Source organism: Brachyistius frenatus, unplaced genomic scaffold (genome assembly GCF_029030835.1).
Source record: "Brachyistius frenatus isolate BFR_SWC_R1_liver_20210118 unplaced genomic scaffold, ASM2903083v1 Contig_88, whole genome shotgun sequence".
NCBI classification, from domain to species: Eukaryota; Metazoa; Chordata; class Actinopteri; family Embiotocidae; genus Brachyistius; species Brachyistius frenatus.
This window is the reverse complement of record NW_027210687.1, coordinates 900,523-925,733: the sequence shown is the minus strand read 5'-3', so window position 1 is coordinate 925,733 and position 25,211 is coordinate 900,523. Positions and strand designations below refer to the sequence as shown.

General features: G+C 42.1%; 1 protein-coding gene across 2 annotated transcripts in view; it reads right to left on the bottom strand.

Annotated features, from left to right (window-relative positions):
- grin2aa (glutamate receptor, ionotropic, N-methyl D-aspartate 2A, a) overlaps positions 1-25,211 on the bottom strand; it is a 163,800-nt gene that overhangs the window by 132,098 nt on the left and 6,491 nt on the right. The window contains exon 2 of one of the 2 annotated variants that reach the window (XM_069710002.1): positions 18,125-18,628. In XM_069710002.1, coding sequence (XP_069566103.1) covers positions 18,125-18,625 — 501 coding nt within the window. In that variant the 5' untranslated portion in view covers positions 18,626-18,628. Of the gene's footprint in view, positions 1-18,124; positions 18,635-25,211 lie in introns of those variants that run through there. The other variant, XM_069710000.1, reaches the window with a different exon arrangement.

Here is a 25,211-nt window from a genome sequence, read left to right as displayed (position 1 = left end):
AGCGTGGGTTTGCTGCAGTGAGGAGAAGAAAAGATCACTTCTCTCAAGGACAGCTTACCTGAGTTATCACAAAGTGGTGGTTTAACTGGAGATTGTGTTGGGAGAAAGTTCATTGTGGGGACAAGGAGTTGGTTTGCTATTTGTTATTTGTAAAAAAGAAACATATAAGAGACACTATACAGGATCATATCTCAGCAAATATAAAGAACTGTTGTAACTGGTACACCCAGCCCTGGTTTTACATGTGGTCCTTTTAAGATAATGGAAAGACGGTCATAGTCACAAATGAGCAGTTTGTAATGTTATAGTTAGGCGAGGAAATTTAAACACCTGCTAAATGTTAAAGACGATTTAGCAGCACGTTTATAATTTCAATAAAAGGTCACCGCTAATTGTGAGCGGAAGAGAAGACAGAAATCCCGGGTCTAACTCCACCACCTAAAGATAATGCTGCATTCAAAGGGAACTCATGAGCTCGTTGTTACAACATTGGAAGCCGTGTGCACCGTATGCTTGGTGTTCAAATGGTAAAATCGTAAAAACGCTGCCGCGTGGATGGGGTCTAGAAGCCACAGAGTTAAATCATTTTGCAAGCTAAATGGCGGGTAACGCAGTGCAGACAATTCAAAGGTACACAGGGAAAAGATGAGGTAGTTGGGAAGATAAACATCTTCCTCAGACGTAGATTGATATCTAAGTTATGAAAACAAACTCTACATGACAAAAACTACAATTTACTAGCTTAACATCTAATGAAAAATGAACTTCCGTGGCCTCTGCCATTTACATAAACGTCAGCAAACATGTCACAACTCTGAACTCCAGGCTTATAGAAAATGTCGAGTTCCTACATCGTGAATACCATGAGGGGGCTGCTAGTATGGACTCTTCTCGTGTGTGACCCTATTTGAACACAGCACAACTCCTTCCTTTTTTTTTTCTTCAAAATAAACATCACAGTCCTTCCTACATGACAGTGAACATTGGCACTGGACAGCATTGGTGTACCACATGATGGTCACATGTACATTTTATTCTCTTTTATTTTTCTTTCTGTGGTTAGGCAAATCTCAGTCCGAAAGCCTTGTGTTGTACTGCTACCAGCTGCTGTGGCTCTGGACAAAATATGACTGCAACCCCTACCCTGTATCTTTAAATAACCAGCCACCGGGTCTAATATCCCCATTCTCGCCACAAATACTATGGACTCACTCTCGCTGTCTCTATATCCCTATCTTTGTCTCATTCCCTCGCTGTCTCTATATCCCTATCTTTGTCTCATTCCCTCGCTGTCTCTATATCCCTCTTTCTCTCTGGTGTTTCAGCAGGTAAAAACCCCATTTCCCTGTTCCCCTTAGGGAGCGCTGACCTAACTGTCGGTGCTCCCCGGAGCCCCAGCTAACTCTGCAGACCCATTTGTCAACGTTGACCCTGAAACACTCCCTCTTTCCATCCCCCTCCATCCGTCTTCACTCCCTACCCATTCTCTCTTCTTCTAGTACTTCAGCTATTTTTAAATCCTACCCACATGTCTCACTGTATGCCTGTCCTCCCGAAAAGAAGCACCAAAAGCTGGATAAGATGGACAGAAAGAAGGAGGGGGGATTAAGGGAAAAGGACGGAAACAGAGGGAAGAGAGGAAGAGACAGACAAAGAAGGATAATGCTGAAACTGAAGGGAAGAGGAACACAAAACCAGAACGTTTAAGAACCGACGCTAAAATAATCGACTATATAAAGGTCCATTTCAAAATGTCAGTTCATCTTTAAAACCCAATTTGACCTGAGGCGCCCTCTATTGTCTGAAAACAGCCTCCTAAAGCCAGAGGGTTTTCTTAGAAAAACCTTCACAAAAAGTTCACTCAAACCTGTTTTTGTTAGCCTCCACAGCAGATAGAAACATCAAATAAAAAACATTTCCGGGCTCAAAACTTTTCATTGGAAATAAATGCATTTGCCCTTGTGTTCATTAATTAAAAAAAAAAAAAAAAAACAACAACAACAATAACAACAACAACAATGCACACACACAAAAAAAAAAAAAAAAAATTATTTTTGTAAAATCCTTGAATATGGCTGGACCATGTATGAATTCCTTGAAATGAGGGTTTTTAATTTGAAATTGCTACAAGAAGTCGCAACATTCGGCCAAGCAATGACGTAATGTCACACTCAAAATAATGTTCGTGTACAGACTCGATGCACTGTCAGCAGCCACTGACGACAATACGTGGCCTTATCAAAACCCGATCATGTTGCATCTGGCTCCAAAGGGAGAAGAATGCAAACGTCGCACCCAGTCTGAAAGGTATATGCACACAAATGTTACATCTTGTCCTATGCCCCTTTTCCACTGTCTTTACCGGCTCGGCTCGGCTCGGCTCGGCTCGACTCGACTCGCTTTTAGTACCCGGTACTTTTCTGGATTTCAGTTTCCACTGCAGATCGTACCCCCTGAATGGGTTACCAATGACAACATGGAATGTGAAAGAAGTCAATTATCGTAAAGAACCACGAGAAACTTATTACCTGACTCTGCAGTTCCACACAGCTTTATGGACCATTTTAACATCGTTCAGCTCATTATTTTAGATTCACAGCCCAAAACTATATTGTTTTGGTTTAGTCTCACAATTCTAATGAATCTATTTCCCATCTGAAGCAGGCAGATATACTCGGCTAAAAAGCTCCAATAAACCCACAGTACAGTATTTGCCCAGCACCAAACAGTGAACAATTTATCAACTGATTATCACAAATGAATGAAGCAGACATTTCATTAAAAAAAAAGAGCTTAATAATACATTGTATCAGGAAAAACAAAAATGACAGACTATACAGCTGCATCTGGTCATTCTGAGTACCTAAAGCATGAATCTGAGGGTCACAGCTCACAGAGGTTGCATACAGTAATTACAGTAGGCAATGGGGGAGTTAATAGGATGCGCACTGACTTTTCTCAGCAAAATCCTTATCGCTAATAACCACACTATCAACTTAATTAAAGAGTGCTTTTTTAAAAGCCCTTCAGCCTTGCTCAGGTTTTTCTCGCTCCTTCTTATTCTATCTTTAACTTGCTCATTTGTGCCCATTTCATCTCTTTCTCTCTCTGTTGCTTTTTCAAGGAGAAAGCTGTGGAGTCACTCTTTCGTTGTCCCCATTCTCCTCCCTCTATCTTTGAAGTCAGCTGAACTCCGCAACACTTAAATCTATAAGCGAAGAGTTCGCCGCACTATGTCGGTAACATGATGAGACACGACACTTTAAGGACTACATATTAAGGACTCCGCAGTTAAAAGAACCAAGAGTGCCGAGACAAGTTGCAAGTGCCCTGAAAACTAAAAATAGTTCTCCCCCCGAAAAAGTCATCATTCACTGCAGCATTTAAATCGGCCAGACAAAAACGGAGAGCGACGCAAACCTGCATTAGAAGCTGTCCCTTCATTTGCATGCAGGGGACATGCCTCATATCTGAACACGGGCCAATGTAAAACTCTTAAAGCTAATGTGGGACAACAAGCCAAAGGATGGAAACCATCATGAGTGGAGAGTATTTATATTCTGTTACTTTTAGGGTTAGAAGTTTTCCATGTTCCAGATGTGGAGCCTGTGTAGCTTTCAGCAGGCCGTCAAACACAAGGACACTCAAGTCTCTTCGGGCTCGACAAGGCCTCTTAAGTCGTCTTCCATGTTAATGGATGCAATGCAGCATCCTTCTTTCTTTTTTTTTTCAGAGCTGAAGTTTTAAGAGCAAAGTGCTGGCTGTACACTGGCTGAGAAAGTGAGGGAGAGCGGCAGAGAGAGACAAATAAACTGAGTGTGCCGATAAAACATGAATAATGCCATTTTCCTGAGAGCCCCCCCCCCCTCCTGCCCCCCGCGGTGCTCACAGCGTGTTTGCCGCTTGTCACACTGGGACATTCTTACAAGTCGCCCCGTTTTTTTTCTGCCCATCCATCCATCCGTCCTTGCGCCTGTCTCGCCCGCTACTTCAGAACAATTAAGGTTGACTTCATGCTCCCCGGGGCTTTCCGTCATAATGGAGAGACGAGTGAAACAAGGAAGAGGCTCGTCGGAGGGATATTTAATTCATGTCACTCTTGCTGCCTGCATCTCTACGTTCCCTGTCTTTTAGTACAGCTCACTGCCCCCAAAATGGTGCAGTGCTGGGCTAGGCTACACTCCGCTAGCGCTAAGGGAGAGACTATGGTCCATTTTAATGGAATTGTGTTGCTATGCCAGAGAGCCTCTACATGGGATGCAGGGAGCAGGCGAGAGAAGCAAGCCAGCCCTGTCCTAACGTGATTGTGCTTGTTCACTGCAGACACCACAGAGTAATGTAGCATCAGAATTTCTGCATGACTGTCTGTGTATTGTAAGTACAATTGTGTTTTATATATATTTATATACGTGTGTGTGTGTGTGTGTGTGTGTGTGTGTGTGTGTGTGTGTGTGTGTGTGTGTGTGTGTGTGTGTGTGTGTGTGTGTGTGTGTGTGTGTGTGTTCTTTTAAGTCAGAAATAGATGAAGCAAAAGGGAAGGGAAAGATTGAAAAAGCAGGGCCATTAAAGAAGGGAGCGTTGCATCAAACACTCAAAAAGCAATGGATTGCAAGGGCCATACATAGATTTGTTAAGTGCTGTGTGTGTGTGTGCGTGTGTGCACATGTGTGTGTACATAGAGGGAAGAGGGAGTGTAGGGTGCCGCTGTTGCCAACTCCTTTTGACACGGCTTCGATGCGAGGAGAAATCTCTCGTTACAATCTTCAAACACTTAACAGACATGATGGAAAAAGAAGGAGAGAGGGGAGGACAGATAGACTTTCAAGATTAGATGAGCGACGCAGATGAGAGGAAGAGATGAGGATCGAAAGAAGGATGCTGCAGAGGAATGCAGAAAGACCTGGTTAAACAGAATAAAACACTGCAAAGATTCTGGTGGAAAAAAAAGATTTAAATAGGACAGCCTACACTATGTTAAAAAACTGTGTAATTATAGCCCCCAAATGAGACCTGACAGGATTTTTTTTGTTGTTGTTGCTATTTTACAATGACCTAATTGATTTTATAGCAGCTTTGTCTTCAATATGCGTTCCTTGTATACATTTTTGCTCAAACCCCCACCAGCAAAATGTCTCCCGTCTCATCCATCATCTGTTTCTCCCGCATTTCTCCCCGCGTCTCTCTCGGAATTCTGGTGGAGTGGGAGGTCCATTTTTGTGCAGCTCTTCTAATTAGATCAAACTTAAAGTAAGTGACTGTTGTCTGACCTCCCAGCACGGTGGATTTGAATTCAAATCCCAAAGCAGCTCAAAGGGAAGATATCGTAGCGTGGCTCAAAAAAGAAAAATAACTGCAGAAACAAGCCTGGAGAATGGACTGCACCAAAAAAATCCTGGAATAAGGACACCGCGCAGCACGAGAGAGAGAGAGAGAGACTAAAATGTGACAGCACATGTGAGATAAAGATAACTGTGTCTGCGTGCGTTGCACCACTCATCCACCCACCAACTTGTGCAGCATAATCAAGCCTTACTGCCAACAGAACAGATAGTTAACAACTAAGCACCTGTATTAAAGGCTTATTAATTATGTTTTGGTCTAAATCCTTAACACTCCATCTGACTTAAAAGAATATTAGACAACACAATTCCTAAAACAAAAACTACCCAGATACCTATTTTTGCAATGCGGCAAATAAACACAAATATGGTACCAATACCAATGTACAATATCTGAGTCAAATATACCTGAATTTGACTATGAATTCAAAAGTAGCATCCGCTAATACAAGATAAGTGTATTCTTTTCCTCTTTAAACCCTCATAAATCTAAATACCAAACCAGACAAAGTTAGCATCACTAAAAATGAAAGTTAGCATCCCTTTGTGGCACTTTCACTGTTGCGGCTTTGTTTGTTTAATTTTGTGTCACAATCATAGCTTAAATATAAAAGTTGATGTAGCTTCCGCATCTGAAAAATGAGGTCAATGCAGAAGTGCCATGAAGTGCAGTACAGTGAACCCTCGCTATAACGCGGTTCACCTTTCGCGGTCTCGCTGCTTCACGGATTTGCATCGTGCATTGTGTTCTGCATTCTGATTGGCTAAACAGTCTCTCCGCTTCTTCTCTACCTGTTTGTCAATAACGTTGCGGTTTAATATGTACACGTACGTAAAACAGCTTGCCAAATTAAAAATAATCGATGGTGGCATGTCAGTTTATAAGAATCTTTTTGCCCAGAAGAAAAAAGAGCGACAACAACTACCGATAACTATGTTCTTCTCTTGAAAAACCACACCTGCACCGCCGGCTTTAGAAGAAAGAATCGCTGCAGAGCGGAGTCAGGATGCAGCGGCTCAGTCAGAAGAGCAGTGAAATACACGTGAGTCACTATTTGTCCTACTGTACTTTGTATTTGTTTTCATAATCATTTTTCATTTCCTCCCGTTCTAATCCAATGACTCGGGTCGCAGTGGGGCGGTGCCGATCTCAGCAATTTGAAGCCTTCAGTTCGTATTGATGATTCAAATTATTATTTTACAGTACAGTAGTTATTTGTAAAAAAAAAACATTTATACAGTACTTTTATTTGTTAAACAAATGCTTGGGCCTGTAAAAAGGTTTTGTTCTTTGGTTTCAATGTATTATGGAGTATTTCATTGTATAATAATTGTAAAAAAAAAAAAGGTTACTACTTCACGGATTTCACCTATCACGGTCTCTATTTGGAACGTAACCCCCGCGATAAACGAGGGTTCACTGTAACACCGAGGGTCACCAGGCGTTGGCTCCAAGAAGGCTCCGGGTCCCGAGACTCACATTTGACTTTTCTAATGAAATACAAAGTCAATATTTTTTTTAAAGATTATTTTGGTGTCAATCGTTAAAGTCACTCCTCCTTATTAAGTTTTTAGCAGTCCTTTTGAAAATAATCACATCATATTAGGACTCAAAAAATTGTATATTTGGGGGAGTGTCTATTTGATTGACAGGCCAGTGGGCATGTGGGCTGGTGTGGTTCCCAATTAATTGGGTTCCCAATCAGATTGAGTCAGATCCACCACTTGCTCCGCCGCAGCTCGTCCAAATATGATCGGAAGTAGCAAGATGGCGACGGACGAAATGCCGGACTTTCAGCAAACCAATGTGTGACATCACGGTTAGTTTCTCCTTGATCGCGATATAATCTAATTAAATAACTAGATGTTATCGATGTTTTACAGTAATTAAGACACAAAAAAGAGGAAATGGGGATTCTAGAATAGCAGATAAGATTGTCCAGAAGTCTACTTTGATAAACATTTGGACTGAAAAGACAGAACCACACATGAATCGCATTAAATAAAAGGGAGAAGTACTGTATAGGCTTTAAAAGTACAATTTAAGATATGAATATGAGAATTGGCAAGTCACCCACAGGTCTTTTTGAGGATCAATACATAGATGGAATCATAAATATGAAGGGGGCTTCAGTTGCAGGCCGATGGCAGCGCTAACTTTGTAACCACTAACACTACCAGAAAATCTTTGTCAACTCCTTAACAAGCTATCAATCTAAATCTCCCACCCGATTGTCAGGGAGGATGAAATCAATAGGGTGAGGCAATTAGTGTTACAAACACATTCATGTCAACCTAAATAAGGGATCATGTCAGCGTCCCTAAGGGGGAAAGTTAGCTGATATTTATCTGTACGTATCTGAAGAACATGAGTGACAGGAGATGGCAATAATAAAGTCTGAAAAATCAACCTTTCACTCACATCTCTGTCTCTCTGCCACCACTATAACTGTGACCGACATGTTCTCCTCAAAGATGCTTCGAGTTAATAACTAGCTGCTGCTCATAATGAACCAGTTTGCAGTGTGTACGGAGAATTAAAGATCCTGGAGGTTTTGCAGCTTCAAATGGAGTGTAGACAATTTCATCAGACAATTTCACCACTAAATGTTTCTTTGAAAGCTTTTCAATGACTGAGGCTTCTTTTTTTTAAATTTACACTCGCGCTGATGCAATTGCCTCGTGACACAAAGATGAGGAGTGAAAAGACTTTCGCAGCCAGCAACTGCATGCGTTTGTTATCTGTATATTAGTCAGGATTAAGCCGAGATGACAAAATTCTTCCCTCCAAAGCTGTGATAGCCGTGTTATTCTCTACGTGCCTCTTCAGTGTCTCGGTTACCGAGCTTATGCTATATTTATTGTAGGGTTTTTGTGTCGGCTTATGGCTGCTGACAAGAGTCGAGTCAGGCAGATCAGAAATTCAATTTACTGCTGAAACACTCGGGCTAATCAACAAGAAACACTAAAACAGATAGATAGACAGACTCACCCCCAAAAAATTCTCACACACATTAGTCAGACAGTCACTCATACACGATAACACAAACGCAAAGGCAAACAGACAAGAGGATTAGCCTGATGTTAGCCAGCCTGTTGTTTGCTTATCCTTGTAACGACACCGCAGAGTGACAAAACATACACGCACAAGAACACTTGTGCAGTAATAATGGCACTGGCTCCAAACAAATTGTTTGAATAGATGTGAACACAGCAGCGTCGCACTCTGCATGCAGATCCAGATGATGGGCCCTGATCAATTCCTGCATGTCGCCATCCGTCAAAAACACGCTGAGATGAGACTGTGACTCGTTCAGCGGCGGAGAAGAGGAAGCGGCAGCACGAGGAGGAAATGCCGAAGATGAAGTGCGTAAGGAGATTAAGACTAGAGTAAATGTCTACACGGGGGTGACATTAAAATCAATTTATATTCGCTTTTCGCGATCACATAACACAGTGTTATTCCTTCCATCCTGTACGTTTGTCAATTAAGTAAAGAGAGGAAAAGATGCTTTGGATAGTGGGGGTCGTAACTTTTATTTTTACCGTGCCAGGGCTACCCATCAATTGATTTTATTTCAGAAAAAAGGGCTTTTACTGCTCCTGCCCCGGCTCGTCTACCTGGCTACAGCCGCTGCTGTTAAACTGTTCTGCTCTGTGTGCTGCTGCAATCTCTTTATAAACTGCCATTGTTCCTTAGGCAAAAGCTGAGGCTCTGAGACAGAGGGAAAGAGACATATTTACTAAGAGAAAGAGAAGGAGGGGAAAAGAACTGAAGAGAGACAGGAGAGATGCTCCACCAGGAAGAGTGCAGGGGGAAGAAGGGAACTTGATATGCACAGGAAAACTAGAACTGTGTAGCACAAACACAACCTTCCAAGACTTTGGAACACATGTCATCAGGGAAAGCACAACAGAGGGGAGAGAGAAAAAAAAAAAGGGGGGAAATATACTCACAGAGCGAACGAACAGCTCTATTTCCTCTAGTCCCACATATTCATCCAAATCGATTCCTTTTGAGAAGTGAGAGGCCATTTCTTATCTGCAAGACAGCTGCATCTCGCTATTGGAATAATACACACATACATACAGTAGATTGGGGCTCGCACACACACACACACACACACACTTAAGTGTTTTCATATTTACGGTCACATTCAGACGTGTTCACACAAACACTGTACAGTGAGAAAACAAAATAAGGAGTTAACAAGTAAAGTGTCACAATGAGAATCTCACTGGAGGACAGTCTTACCAACGTAATAAGTTATCTGACAACACCACAGTGATGTCATTATTGCAGTCCCATCAACACACACACACACACACACACACACACACACACACACACACACACACACACACACACACACACACACACAGTTAATTGTAGAGACACTAAATCAAATTGCCTTTGTGTGGAAATTATTGGTAAAGTACATGTGCATGGACACCACAGTTGTGTCCACACACACACACACACACACACACACACACACACACACACACACACACACACACACACACACACACACACACACACACACACACACACACACACACACACACACACACACACACACACGTGTTATGGATGGAGAGGTGAGCGACAAAGCAACAGACGCAGTGGTGCAGCAGGCTGAAGACGCTCTAGTTAAATGACAGTGTGCTTCAAGCCACACAAAAACAGAAAGTCTCCACGCTGTAATTGGACAAACTCATAAATATCATAAAATGCTATTTCTAAACACTCTCTCAGCCGCGCTCTCCTTCCCTCCCAAACACTCTGATTTGCTATTTGACATGAGCAGGCAGCCAACATCAGAGAGCTTCTGTGTGTGTGTGTGTGTGTGTGTGTGTGTGTGTGTGTGTGTGTGTGTGTGTGTGTGTGTGTGTGTGTGTGTGTGTGTGTGTGTGTGTGTGTGTGTGTGTGTGTGAGAGAATGTGTGCGTGCGTAATTATACCGCCTGAGGGAGGACAACAACAGGGATGGATGAATAATGTCCTTTGATCAGAGTAACACCACACACCCACAAATCTACTACATTAATGCTGGAAGTTACATCAGGTGTGTGTGTGGTTAGTTGGTAAAAGAAAGAAACAAAAAAAACGTTCAGCCACTAGTCTCCGGCCACCAGCTGCCATGACATACTCGCACATCAAGTACAGGCACAAACACAGAGAGCGTAGTGCTGATATGAAGGACCAGGAAATACTGTTCACAATCCTGCGATCGATTGACAAATCTCACTATTATGGATCAATAAATTACATAAATACACTCGCGGCGCGTGTACACAGTTTGTGCGTCATTGTCTAATTAGTTGAATGGAAACATTGAGTAACGGTGGCTGATAGAGGGTTTCCCTTTGTATCACCATGCAACGCTGTCAGTCCCAATTATGGGCAGGGCATCCATCCAATGACAGTGTGTGCTTTACTTAAAGATGACAGTGAGGTCAGTAGTCAGGGTGTTGGAATGTTTCACCACAAAAACTCACTCTGACCAGAAATACGCTGGGACATTCACCGCCACAATCATTATTTGTAGATATTCATTTGGTTAAAACACCTCAGCCGGGTTACAGGGAGATCTCGGATTCATTTAGGGATTTAAATTGGTTTGGTGTAGTTCCCACTATCGATAGTTTCCTCCAGTCTGAGAACAAAAAGACCCGTCGAGGCTAACTAAGAATGATTAAGATTAAGGACTCTCTCTTTCTTCCCCCCCAAAAGATAGCTAGCAAACTACCGGGCAAAAAAATAAATAAAAAAATGTGTAAACACTTCTGCAAGTAAACAAACATAAAAACTTTTAGAGTGTCTCACATCTCCTTGGTTTGGTCCGGAACTTCAGACTTTTCAGTTTGGTCTGAACAGAATCAGCAGGTGTGAATGGCGTCTCGGACCAAAGTCCAGACCAGAGGACCACAGTTTTGAGCGATCAAAAGAGATAGTCTCGGTCTTAATTGAACCATGGTCAGCTTTGTTTGCGGTGTAAAAACAATTTTTTTCAAATGATTCGGTCTTTCGGATCAAATTCGGAAAAATTAGGCTGCGTATCATCACTCAATAAACAGCAGAAGAAGGAAAATAACAGGAAAAAAGTACAAATGAGCTGTTGCAGCATATGGGAGAGTATTTAACTAATTTGGTCAGACAGAGAAATCAAAACGCTCTTCTTAGAGGAAAATAGGTGCCAGTCATAATGCTATGATAAAAGTAATAATATAGTGGCAATGTAACTTTTTTTTCCCTCCATTACAAGTGGAAAAGATACTAGCCAAATAACGATACGCCGACGTCAGACACATGCCGTCTACAAACCAATCAATGTTAGGTGTGAGGTCGTAGGTGTGTCATGCAGAGTCCTCTAATGATCGCAAAATTGCAATGAAAAAACAAAACAAAACGAATCAAATGTACACAATGTAACAAAAACACGACTTTCACCTGGACTTTCAGGTGTGGAAATGCCTTCAAACTGACATATTTTCTGATGAATTTGACAGTGGTTAAATTAAAGCCTGCTACCAACTGCTACCACAGTTTAAGTGTCAACCTCAAATGGTGAACGGACTTTGATCCAAAGTACAACAATTGAGCTTTCTTTTTGAGTTCATGTGGACAGTGGTAGGCGGGCATCGAACCACAGACGCTGCAATTAGGAATCTGCCTCCTGAGTCACAATGATGTCAAGAGATGGATTTGTCGCTCACCGCTGATTGATTAGGGGGAATAAAATGACACAAAATAACCTTCAGCCCAACGAGACGTCCACTAACATGACAACGCAACGTCAGTAATGGATGGAGTCGATTTGATTTCATTAGAGCACCAGGCTAAAGCGGCCTTCGTCTGATTGGCGTATGGGGGTGGTAGCGTGTGAGGAAGCCGAGTGCAGCTACAGGTAAAGACTTCACCTAATTCAAAACCAGTCCTTTCTTTGGATGGAGGCTCTTGAAGACGAATCTTAGGGTCTCACACTCACCCTTGAGCACTTGAAGAATAAGAAATATGTGCTCCACTATGCATCAGGCACAATATTCCTTTTTTTGAATAGCTGAATAATTAATTAATCAACCTCTGTGAATGAAGTGTAATTTTTAAGTTGCTCCGGGGATGAATTCTGAAATAAAAGCACTGTGCGCGTGTGTGAGATCACTGAACAGAGCGAAGGCAGGAGTGATGAGAAACCACACATACACACACACACACACACTCACGCCTCCAGTGTTACACTGCAGAGAAACATTAAAGAGCATCACAATACTTTCAGAGTCTTTGAACATTTTTTGTGTTATTCGGAAGTGTTTGTTTTTCTTCAAGAGGCAAAACAGAAGGACATCTCCCCATCGCTGCTGTTAACACATCTGGTGCAAACAGACCATGATATAATTCATGTGGCGTGGTCTTAAAAAAAAAAAAAAAAAAAAGGGGGACGAAGAAGAAAGAGAAAACAGCTGCAGCGAGAGAAGACGGATCCGAGCGGACGTGTTGATAGGCAGCTCTGAATTGGGGCAGGCAAGATTTAGGAATAAACAGATCAAAGTGTTTCGCGACCGACACAATCCAGTTGCCATTACTGACCTCTGCGCATGTCGACAAACATTTAGCATGAGAACTACATGAAGCCAACGAACAAGCCGTGACAGACATCCTCCCACACAACGACACCTGGGAAAGGAATGAAAAAGAAAGTCCATGCAGCACAGGAAGGGAAGAGCAATGCTGCAAACAAAAGTAATACATGTATAAAGGTCAAAAATGTCAGAAATGGAAACAAAATAAAAGGTTTTGTACTTTTGTACTGTTTTTTTTTTTGCTTGGGTGGTACATTCAAGCTGAAATGCTTAGACTGCAGCAAGGGAAGACATGTCTTTCCTTAATCAATAATGTATTCTTTTCAATACAGGCAAGTGTGCATTATTCAACAAAGGCTGAGCGATGAATGGGAGGGACTAACACAAGGAGATGCCGCAACTTTTATCTAATTAACAAACAGGAATGAAAGGCAGAGAGAAGGATGGAGAGATGGGATAGAGGGACAGCACGAGCAGACGGGAGGAAGACAGAGGAAGAAAGGAGAAGAAAGAGAAGATATGAGACGTATATACTTTTTTAATTTTTTTAATTTTAATGGGGAAGCTCTCTGATAGTATTCTCTGGAGGTTGATGTGGGAATGGCTTTGAATGGAAGTCATCAGCACCGAAAGATTTAGCCTCAAAGTGACAGGCAAAAAGGAAACGCGCACGCACACACGCCAGCACATGCACACACACACACACACACACACACACACACACACACACACACACACACACACACACACACACACACACACATTAACATGCAAAGTAAAGGCATTAAAGCATATTTCTGCAGGGGAAATTTCACGCACGTCTATGCACACACAAGTACGAAGGCGTAATCGTGAATAGACAAACACCGAGGGTCTTACAAGGCATAATCATTGGAGGCGAGCTTCTCGTCATATTTCACATGAGGATTAGTGGAAATCTGCATGGAACAAGGCGGCACAAAGACTCCGCTACTTTAGAGGGGAAACGTATAAACTTTAACCTACAGAGGGTGAGGAGTTATATAAACTTTAAAGGAGGGGAGAGGACAGCACGCAAACACTACAAGGAAGAAGATTCACTAGTGAGGGACAAGATTCTTCTGAACACAATTCACTGTTGTTGTTTTTGTGTGAGGTGAGTATCACACATGTTGTGATTATGAATATGTAACAGAATCAGGACCTGTAATCATATCATAAATTCTGCAGTCCAGCATTTATTCCTATCACCTCTTTAGCCTTCCTTGACTGAACCTCCAACCTCAATTTCCTGATGTATAAGATTCTGTTGAACAACAACTGTGAGCAGTATATTCGACTACGCAGGTTCATCCTCTGCATACCTTCAAATCCCACTGGGAGCGTTTCAGAAGAGAAGCGTTTTGTCTGCCCGTTTTATCCTACTTCCTGACTACGTTATGTTTCCTTGACTGTTGTGCTTCTATCGTGAGTAAACGTGGTTAAATAGATTATTTTTTGTTCGTTTTGTATTTATTTTCACCATTACCTAATTTGTGCTGCAGCCTGCAGACAAAGTTAGCACAGCCAGCTGTGTTTTAGTCAATTTATTGTGTAATTATTTCACATATTGTGTCTGTAGTGGGAAGAGAACGCATTTCTTGTCCAAACTGAAAGCGGGAGTGGATGGTGATGTAGTGATGTGTTTTACGACTAAAAGTTTGCATGTTGGTGTTTTATTTTGAATATTGACCGGATTCTCTTGGTTTTTCTCTGACTGACTTCCTGCCCAGCCGATCTGCTCTGTTCAGCTTGCAGCGGTCTCTGAGCGGCTTCCACCAAAATTAGACTAGCCGCCTATCTTCAGCGCTGCACTGCGGCAACCCGCATCTGACATGCGCTGCGGTGCAACTAGTGGGATGTGTAGCAACGACGCCAATTCACTCGGGCAGCCGTGTCAGAGACGTAACTCATCACAGACAGAACTGGTTGAAAATAGCTTTGAAAATCCTCATAGTACATTAACTGTTATCGGGTGAAAATATTCTGTATCCCTAATATGTCCAGAAAAAAAAAAAATGGACAAAAATTTGACACGCTGCAAATTGTCTTTTAACACATTTTGCGAGCCCGGGGGGGAATAAAAGAAAACGGTCACAGTTTTGTGTCTGAATTACCATGCATAAGTTACAAGGTTTTCATTTAACAGAAGCATACATTATATCTTAACCTCGAGCTATAAAAGAGCCTGTATAAGCACAATTGTGGTGAAACGTAAGAGGCATGTGCACCTGGCATGAGCAGCATGCAGACAGGAAGCTCCAGATACAGTGAGGCAAAACAAAGAGAAGACAAAATGCGGGGCTGAGCACTTTAAAGTGGATTATTTTTTCCTAATATGTTACCAAAGAGGAAATAGTGGTGCTGTCAAGGAGCTGAATCGCTGCTGTTTGAGTGACACTTCCTGACAGGGGAAATAACGTTTGCCTGTGCTCGTATGTTGTGGGGACATAAATCTATTTACACAATCACATTGTGGAGAACTGCCTCCCTTTTGAGGACAAAAATAAATTCCCCAAGATGTAGGTGATTACATTAAGAAGACTTGGTTTAGGGTAATGTTAGGTTTAGTTTAGAATTAGGGCTAGGATTAAGATAGACATCGTTAAGGTTAGGGGTTTGAGAGAGTCTCCAGAAAATGAAAGTCAATGTAATGTCCTCTGAAGTGATGAAAACACAACTTTGTGTGTGTGTGTGTGTGTGTGTGTGTGTGTGTGTGTGTGTGTGTGTGTGTGTGTGTGTGTGTGTGTGTGTGTGTGTGTGTGTGTGTGTGTGTGTGTGTGTGTGTGTGTGTGTGTGTGTGTGTATGCTCCTGAAATAGGTGGAGCTCGGCAGGTGCCAATCAGGACAGCCAGTAATTCCCTTCCCACTCAACATCACCTCTGGTCAAGATGAGGGATTATCCCTCACCCTTTCGTTCCTCTATTCCAACGCACACCTCCCCCTCCTCCTCCTCCTCCAGCGCTTATCCTCTTCTCTCCTTCCCTTCCCTCCCCTCTCTTAAAAAAGGTGCCACATGTAGCATTACAGGATCAATAAACCATTACCACAGCAACCTGAAGAGATTTGTATATTTACAGTAAACGAACAAGAACCTCGCTGAGAGGCTCTACTCTTCTACATGTTTTATTGCGGGTCACAGCGTCAGATTTGGTGGGAAATCAGACAGAAAGATGGCTTTTAGGCATGAAATAGGAAGAAGGATGCTGTTTTTCTGATGAAGAGTTATGATTCTGTTAAACAACAGGATCTTGAGCAAAGAGAGAGGTGTTTACAGAAACATAATATATCCTCGGGAATGTAGCAGAAAAGACAAACACAGACCCGGGGCGCTATAGGTTGGGGGAATTTTCTTCTTCCGACTTCATGGCCCTCGTGTTTCTAAATCCACTGGATTTAGAAGTGTGGTCGTACTGTTGAGAAACATTAGCACTAAAAAAAGAAGTCATGATCGTTTCATTTATTTACAGTAATTAAACCGAGGTACTGCATCACCAGCTACATGATAATGACATATTGGCCTTTAAGCATCCTTAATGCTGGTCTGATTAACATACTTTCCAGTAAGCAGGGGTGGAATGAATGAAAAATGTATCTCATTTAATTTGTGAAAAAAAAAACTAACGCTTACTTTTTATAAAAATCTGTAATTTTACTTCTACGTGAACATTCTTTAAAATCTCAAATCATTTGAAAGAAAATCAGTGAAAACTAGCTCCAGCGAGCTCCGTGTCTGGAGAGGTGACACCCTCAACCTCCCTCAGAGAACATCTATAAAAGAATGAACATCTAAATGTGTGCAAATGTACAGCATGTTCACTGGCTGAGTGTCAGAGGGCAGCGAGGGTAAAGTCATACCTGAGGCTCGCAGTTTGTGAACGATAGAAAAAAAATGCAGTGCAATTGTCACTCACTGTCCAGAGGTGACCATCCACAGGAACACATTTTATATGTGCACAGGTCTCTTTTCACTTTAATGTCTGTGTTCATCTAGTGCAGCTGCTCTGAACTTTATCATGTCTATCCATCTCTGCATTGTCAGCTTTACATTTGTAGAAGCTGCAGGTTATTGGATTTATGTTGCTTAATATTGCTTTACAAAATTGATATGGGAACCTCCTTTAGTGGTTTTGTCCTCTTTTCTGGTGAATTCTAGGAAGGCTAAACTGAGGAAGGTGGTAGAATATTTATAACTAATAATCAGGCTGCAAATTGCTAGTCTATAAAGAACAATTAACTGTTTATTTTGGACATTAGCACTTGGTGTGGTTGGTATTGGACCTGGATGATGTTCTGCTTCAGGAGGGGTTGCACTGATATTTCATTGCATTATTTTGTAGCCTGAATGTGTTCTTTACTTCAGTTCAATTGTCATTCCTGCTAGTAAGCCTTCTTTGATCTTCTGGGCAAATACCACAGTTAAGAATATCCCCATTGTGACACTGACGAATTCCAGGAGCTCAGCACTGACACCAGAATCCACACAATCACGCTCCGTTCGTCGGCTCCCATTCAGGGTTCAAAGTGATTGGCAGGCGAGGGGGCATCGCCTATTCAAAGGAGGGAACCAATCAAGACTCGTGTACCTTGTCTGAGGGAATCCTACACAATGAGTGGAGATTTCCCAGATTACAGCTCCCTGCACCGCACAGTTGGTGTTATGGACTACGACAACACCCACTCCTTTTATATTTCCATCTCTCTCCTCGCTCTTCTCTCCTTAGTCACCGCATCAATTCTTCTGGCCTTCCTCCTGTCCTCCACTTGCTTTTCAAATACTTTCTTCTCCAGACTTTCTTCTTCCACCCATTCCTCTAACACCTCTCTGCAGATACTTACCTCATCCTCCTACCCCGCTATCTTCCTCCGCAACATGTCTTTCTACCAGCGCTAGCCAGGTTCCACTCTCTGCCTTTTTTCTCTAGAAACCAACTGCAGTGATATTTTGTAAGGTACAGTTAACAGCTAAAACTTATCTGCAGTTGGTAAGAGTTTGATTTTACAGGCTTGTTGACAGCAGCAACAGGAAAATATGTAAAGAAAAAACTTTGGTCGAGCCACTCGAAACCAAGTAATCCGACAAACTTTGTTCATCCATTCCGTCCATACCCGACCTTGCATTTCACAACATTCATAGTCACACATTCTTCCACTAAATCACCCACATTCATGACTCCAACATACCTTATCAGCCATGATCATGGACGACCCCCCATGAATGCCCAGGATGGGTATGAGCGTCTGCGAGGAAATAAAATCCAAAATCTGGGCAATGGCCTCCTGGTCGGTGCCATCCCCGAAGATCACGCCGTGGATCTTGGTCCCAGACATCAGGTCGCACATGTGGGTGATGATGCTCTTCGGGTCAGTTTCGTTGACCAGCAGCGTGACCACATTGACGTCGATGGGGTCCTCTTTGCTCCACAGTGCCCGGATGTCCCGGTCAGAGATGTAACGCGTGCGTCCCAGGATCACCGCAATGTTCAGGACCGGCACTTTTTCCGAGCCGCCTCCACCTCGCTGCTTTTGAGCCACCGCGGGGTCGGCAATCAGGGTCACCGCCACCATTAGAGCCAAGGAGAGCAGCACGCTATTACTTCCACTGCTACTGCTACAACCGCCGCTCCTTCTACTCCTCCTCTTACTCCTTTTGCTGCTGAGGGACATACTGCCAAACCACTTCATCCCCTGCATGGAGGGAAGATGAGGGAAGACAGAAGAGATGAAGACAGATCAAAGAGTGAACGAGAATGGAGAGAGAGGAGTGGAAAGAGGGAGAGAAATAGCAGGGAAGATAAATTGTTAATGCACACCTCTTAAATCCCACACATTCAGGTAGCAACTACTTCATTTCATTCCAGTTCTTCTCTGTAAATTTATTAAAAACATAAACCTTGAAAGGAGGAAGATGGCCTTGGGAGGAAGTTGCGGAGGGGTGAGAGAAAAAGAAGATGACTAACATTATACACTTCATGGTCACGACTGCTAGGAATCAGATGATTCAGGAGCAAGCTGTGCTGTTCAGAAGAGGCAAGCAGACATTTATAATGTCTGAAACACCAAAGTTTTAACAAAAGTTGACACAAGTTGGAGGGGATTCTAGGAGTGTCAGGAACAGACAAACACTACCGAACTTTTATTTACTTGTGGTTCCATTTGCAGTGTTGTACAAGGCAGATAAATAAAGGTGTGTGTGTGTGTGTGTGTGTGTGTGTGTGTGTGTGTGTGTGTGTGTGTGTGTGTGTGTGTGTGTGTGTGTGTGTGTGTGTGTGTGTGTGTGTGTGTGTGTGTGCGCACGCACGAGAGTGACATAATGGTGGGCAATTTGGGTTTCATATTATGGTGTGGAAGTTTTTCTCATATATAGTTTGGGGAAATGTTTCAAGCATTATAACCCAAAGTATGAGGTGTAATGATAAAGTTGAGAGACTGTTCTTGTTGCTCACAAACAACGCAGCACAGTAAGGCACACAGAGCAGGAGTAAGTGTCCCAAGTTATGTCGCTTGTTCAACATCAGCACTGGTACATACGCATTTGCGATTTCACCGTGGACTTCGGCAAAGAGTTCGAGTTTAGAATTAAACTCTGGAAATTGGCAATGGTGAACCTTGAAACGTTTTAGAAAATCTAAAGCAATGAAGCAGTGACCTGTCCGAGGTGTTTTGAATGAAAGTTGCGTTTCAAGAGGGGCAGAACGTCACTGTCCAAGACCGAGGAAGGAATGTCAGGTCTGGAGCGAAACTGAGTGGGTTTTCTTTGACATTTGCATTTACTGTCAGAGTAGAAGTGTGAGGTGCATTGTGAATGTGTCCCTCAGGATCAAACTACCAACACCTCACACTTCTACTCTGACAATCCACGGCGTCCGGGGGAAAACATTTCGTGTAAACGGTCTGAATTTGGGCACAATGACACTTGGGTTCTCCAACATTATAATGCGCACACTCACAACATATTGAAAAAGTGCGACTTTAAAGCCCAAAATAACACAATTTCCACACCCCAACACCACTCAATCAGATTTTGCAGCCGTTTTCTATTCCCCAAAGATTTGACAAGAAAATTGAGGGGCTTCTCTGCGCGAGTTTCAAGTCCTTGGTGAAATTGTAAATGTGCATGTAACTGTGGTAACAAAAACATGTGTAACACAGGTGCTGATGCTGATCAATTGAGGGAACTTGAAATAGTTGCTAGGATTGTCACTTTTTTCTTTTGAAACTTGAAAATTAATTCGAACGTAATTAACATTCTGTAATAACCCAGGAAAAGGAACAATCTCTGAACTTTTGATTGCACCTTGTAGTTTAATTGTATTCTAAGCCATGCGAACGATAAGGCTTACAAATTTTATTATCATCCTCACACTTAGATTATCACCTTTGCTTTTAGTGCTACTTGGACTATGAACATGATAAACATTACACCGGCTAACATAAAAAAAACTCAGAGCACTGCAGTGCCTGCAGCGTCATAGAGCTGCTTGAATGGCTTAGTCTAGTTCCTACTGCAAATAATCAGCATTTCAAATTTGGACAAACTCAAAGACCCCGAACAGGAGTCCAAAAATGAATCAAATTTGTGTCCTCACTACACTAATCCTACTTTCATGGATTCAGTAGTGTTAAAATGAATGCATAAGAGTTAAACAGTGCACAAAGCTAGTAGGTGCCACTGTCATACCAAGGCTTTGGATTTAGTGCCTCATGGAAGGGACACCCTTTGGCAAGCACATTGCTGAGGTTGTATGACAAGAAGTGACATTAACAAATCGATTCTCAACCATCTAGAAACACTGATGTGAATGGGTAATAAAACAAAACAAAGCTAAATAGTGTTTTTAATGAAGTCTGCTGCACCTGTCTCATCTCGCTGACGTTGGTTTGAGCAGCTCTTCCTTATATTCATGAGATCCTATGAACAGAGTGGTGACACAGCTGTCAGATACACGCACAGATCAGTTTGTTTCTGAGAGGTAAGTAGGACACAAATTACATAAAGGCTGAAAAGAACAGGCTAATATAAACCAAGTGAGTGCTATAAATAGCTTGGGATGCAAGATAGTGTTCTCTTGTGTTTTTGAAGTAGCACTGCCTTGGACATGGGGATGAACATTTATGTAGAATAATGTGTACAAACAGCATTAGTGAGTAGAGGTAAGAAGGTGATGATGGTGGTTGCTCTGTACCAATCAAACAGAAAAACAGTGACATCATCCCACCGTCATCACAACTTACACGACCCCTCGCCCAGTAGAGAGAGCACTGACTGGCCTCCTTGGACACCGTGTGCTCAGAGAGCATAAAACATCATCATGTGTCATAAGATATACTGTATGAGCAGGTGTGCTGAACAGCAGAGCGTGAGCGAAATCATAAGGGCATGAAATACATGGTCACATAATGTGACGATTTATGGATTTGCTGACAGGACTGCATGTTTTTTTTTCACCGACCGTTGATTCACAGGAGTCGTCGTTAATTCTGCCGCTGTTCAAGGCAGATTTAAGCTCTGGGAATGCAAGTTCAGAGGAAACTTGTCACATTTACAACGTTCCTGCACATTAACATGAGTGACGAACAACAGGGTAAAAAACATAGCAAGACATCCACGTGTTGCCAACCACTGAAGCATATTGTCATATAGGCAGATGGTAGAATAGAGTGACACATGTTTCGTTGTCAGTTTGTTTCTTTGTTAACAATATATTCAACAGAGTAAATGGTCTTTGGTGCAGATCTGGATTGATGAGAGGAACCTCACAATTACCAGCATTAAAGCGTTTTTTGCTCATTTTTTTTTTTTATGATCTTAATGACATACTCGCATTATTATATTTATATATTATTGCTGTGTGTATGTGTATTTGGATGCAGTCCTGGAACTAAATGCAAACAATAAATGTATATTTTCACTATTAGAATAAAACACTGAGTAAAACATGAGCAGGAGTATGTACTCTGATTTCAAGCTTTGGTCTTTTTGCAGGTTGTGGTGTGAAGCATCCACCTGTTCCAAATTATTCTCTGTGTCACATACGCCTGCCAACTGCTGTTTAATGAGCCCTGTGAGTTTCTCATTTGTCATCAACTTTTCAATGAGTCTTCAAATCACAATACTTTTGAGATAAGAAATAACATAAAATACTTTTTTATTTTATAAAATTGCCCATGAATGTTCAAACCTACAGAGAAAGAGAGGAAGTAGTGTCTGCATTGTCTATTTCCAAGTATGATGGTGGTTTTAGATTATTTTCTGTGGGCTAGGATTTGTCATACCTTGTGATTTTGTAATGAAATTGAGACTCCACTGGAAGGCACCATTGTGAGCTGAATAATGCATGTGGGCTCACTGTGTCATCCTGTGTTTTAAAAACAAGCAGAGGACTGCTTGTCCCCCCTGCCCAACTAACCAGAAACACTGTTTGAAGAGACTGGAGGATGAATCATCCAAATCTCAGTCCATTCTCTGTGGGAAGAGCACTGATGCCTAATGGATTCCTAGTGTCTCTGTCAAGAAGTCGTCAGATTCCTTTACCAAAAAGCTGTGGGATTACTTGGAGGCTTGCGAAATAATTTAATTTTAAAGGACGGGCATGTATTTGCATTGCAGGCATTGACTGCATCATACCTCCACACTAGTCAAGTGATTATCTCTCTCCTGATTCACTTTCATGTATTTCCACATGTTCACGCTGTAAGAGTGTAACAGTCTCTTGTGCTGCTGATCAATGACCAGCTTCCAAAGCAGACATCCAGGATGTCCAATGTAAAGTCCAACTTTCTTTGGTTTGTTATCTTTGTAGCCTCAAGTTTGGCATTTTGGCCGACACCATCTTGTTTTTTTTAGAGCCAGGAGTGACCATATTTGGTCGAGCTGTGGAGGAACAAGAGGTGGATCTGACTCAATCTGGTTGGAAACCTGAGGAGACGACGCCCACCCACCTGTTGCGGAAACCTGACTACACCAAAGGTCTGTCAATCAAACAGACATGTCGCCAAACACGGCTCCCGTCTAATAAATATGGGATTATTTTCAGATGGACTGCCAGAAAACTAACTAGACTCAGTGAATTTAGCAAATGACACCATAATAACTTGTGAAAAAAATGTATTCACTTTGTATTTTATTAGATAAATTGAATGGGAGTCTATGGAGGCAGATGCTTTTTGGATCCAGCCCCCAGTGGCCCTTGGTGATACTGAACTTCATGTCACTTCCACATTGGCTTCACTTTTCAGATCCAGAGGCTACGACCATTTCCATATAGAGTTTATGAGAGGAACAAATTACTACCAAACTCTGGTAAAACATGAGGGGAGCTGTGATATTAGTTGCAAACAACAAAAACATGCATCAAAAACTTTTGAGGAATTTGGAAATTACGTCAGTTAGCATATCATGAGTCCACAGCTATGTCATTTGAGAAGGAAGCACCAAACAGACGGTCCATCCACACAGAGCAACAATCAATGACTAGCTGTGTCACCAGACACAGGAAGTTTGATGTTAGACAAACAGAGCAGAGAAAGCCATCATTTCAAAGACGAAGCTAAAGACATGCCTCCCATCCGCTTTGACCAAGGTGAGAAGTTTTGAAGCTGATGGCATTTGTTGAACCTAAATTTAGGGGCTGAGTGAGCCTCTATCACTCTTCCTCTCTCCGTGTGTGTGTGTGTGTGTGTGTGTGTGTGTGTGTGTGTGTGTGTGTGTGTGTGTGTGTGTGTGTGTGTGTGTGTGTGTGTGTGTGTGTGTGTGTGTGTGTGTGTGTGTGTGTGTGTGTGTGTGTGTGGGAAGGTCTTCAAATAACATTCGGCCAGTTCCTGTCAAATATCGAATAGTTTTTTTTTTTCTTGAAATGCCCATCCAGTACAGACATGTTTTTCTTATGTGTTGTATGAATTGAGGAATGGATGGCTACTAGACCACAGAAAAACCTGCAGTATCCTACTTGCAAAGTGTTTTAGAGAAAACACATATGCACACAAACAGTTTTCACTGTTGGTAGCCACAGTAATCGTGTTTGGCAAAACCTGAGTTATAAAAAGGGGTCAAACTGGCACCAATTTGATGTAAAATGGTATTTATAGTAACAAGCCAGTCCATCGCTGACAAAATTATCCTTCACTTCCAAATTGGTGGTGTGAAAATCTGACGAACAAAAGAGTACATTTTGTTTTCCTCTTTTTCCTTGTCTCAACTCTAGAGCATTATGGGGTTATTTTTGAAACAAGGAAGTGGCAGTAAAAAAGCTTAAAAAAAAATAAAAAAAACAGGAAGTCAACGCAATGCAGCGAGAAAAAAAAGAAGTACTATGTCTAGAAAGAGAGAAAGAAAGACAGGGGGAAAAGAGAGAGAGAGCAAGAGAGGAGGCCTCCCCAGCCAAATCGTATTGGGCAGTTTGTCGTCACACAAAAGCTACCGTTTCCTGGCACCACAACAGTAAATGATGTTTGGCAGGCACATCCATACTACTGGCTACAATTCACACACACACACACACACACACACACACACACACACACACACACACACACACACACACACACACACACACACACACACACACACACACACACACACACACACACACACACACACACACACACACACACACACACACACACACACACACACACACACACACACACACACCTTTCCTACCTCACACAAGGCACAAAACAAACACTCTATAATATCAAGTCTTTCAAAATATAATTCTCACTGATGAATTTATAAGAAACTGAAATACATTTGTTTGTTTGCTTTTTTAAATTCTTCCCTGAGTGTTCAATCAGACAACACACTCTACACACACACACACACACACACACACACACACACACACACACACACACACACACACACACACACACACACACACACACACACACACACACACACACACACACACACACACACACACACACACACAATCCAGCCCATCACAAAGCCCATGCTTTAGATCCATACAAAACTAGGTTTCACGAGTTAATAATTCAACAGCAGTCTCTTTACATGATGATTAATATGATTGCATTTACAGCTGCGGTCACATTTGTTCTTCCTTCTATCTCCCTAAATTGCATTAAAGTTAAATTAACATAGTGTACACGTTCTATGGCTATGATTTATTTACAGTCACGGTCAGAATGGCTGAAACCGGGGATGATGTGTATGTTTTACTGTGCAACGGCCCAGAGGACGTATGTGTGCATATATACTGTATATCCACATACCTTCTAGTTTATAGAAAACTATCCTGTAATATAT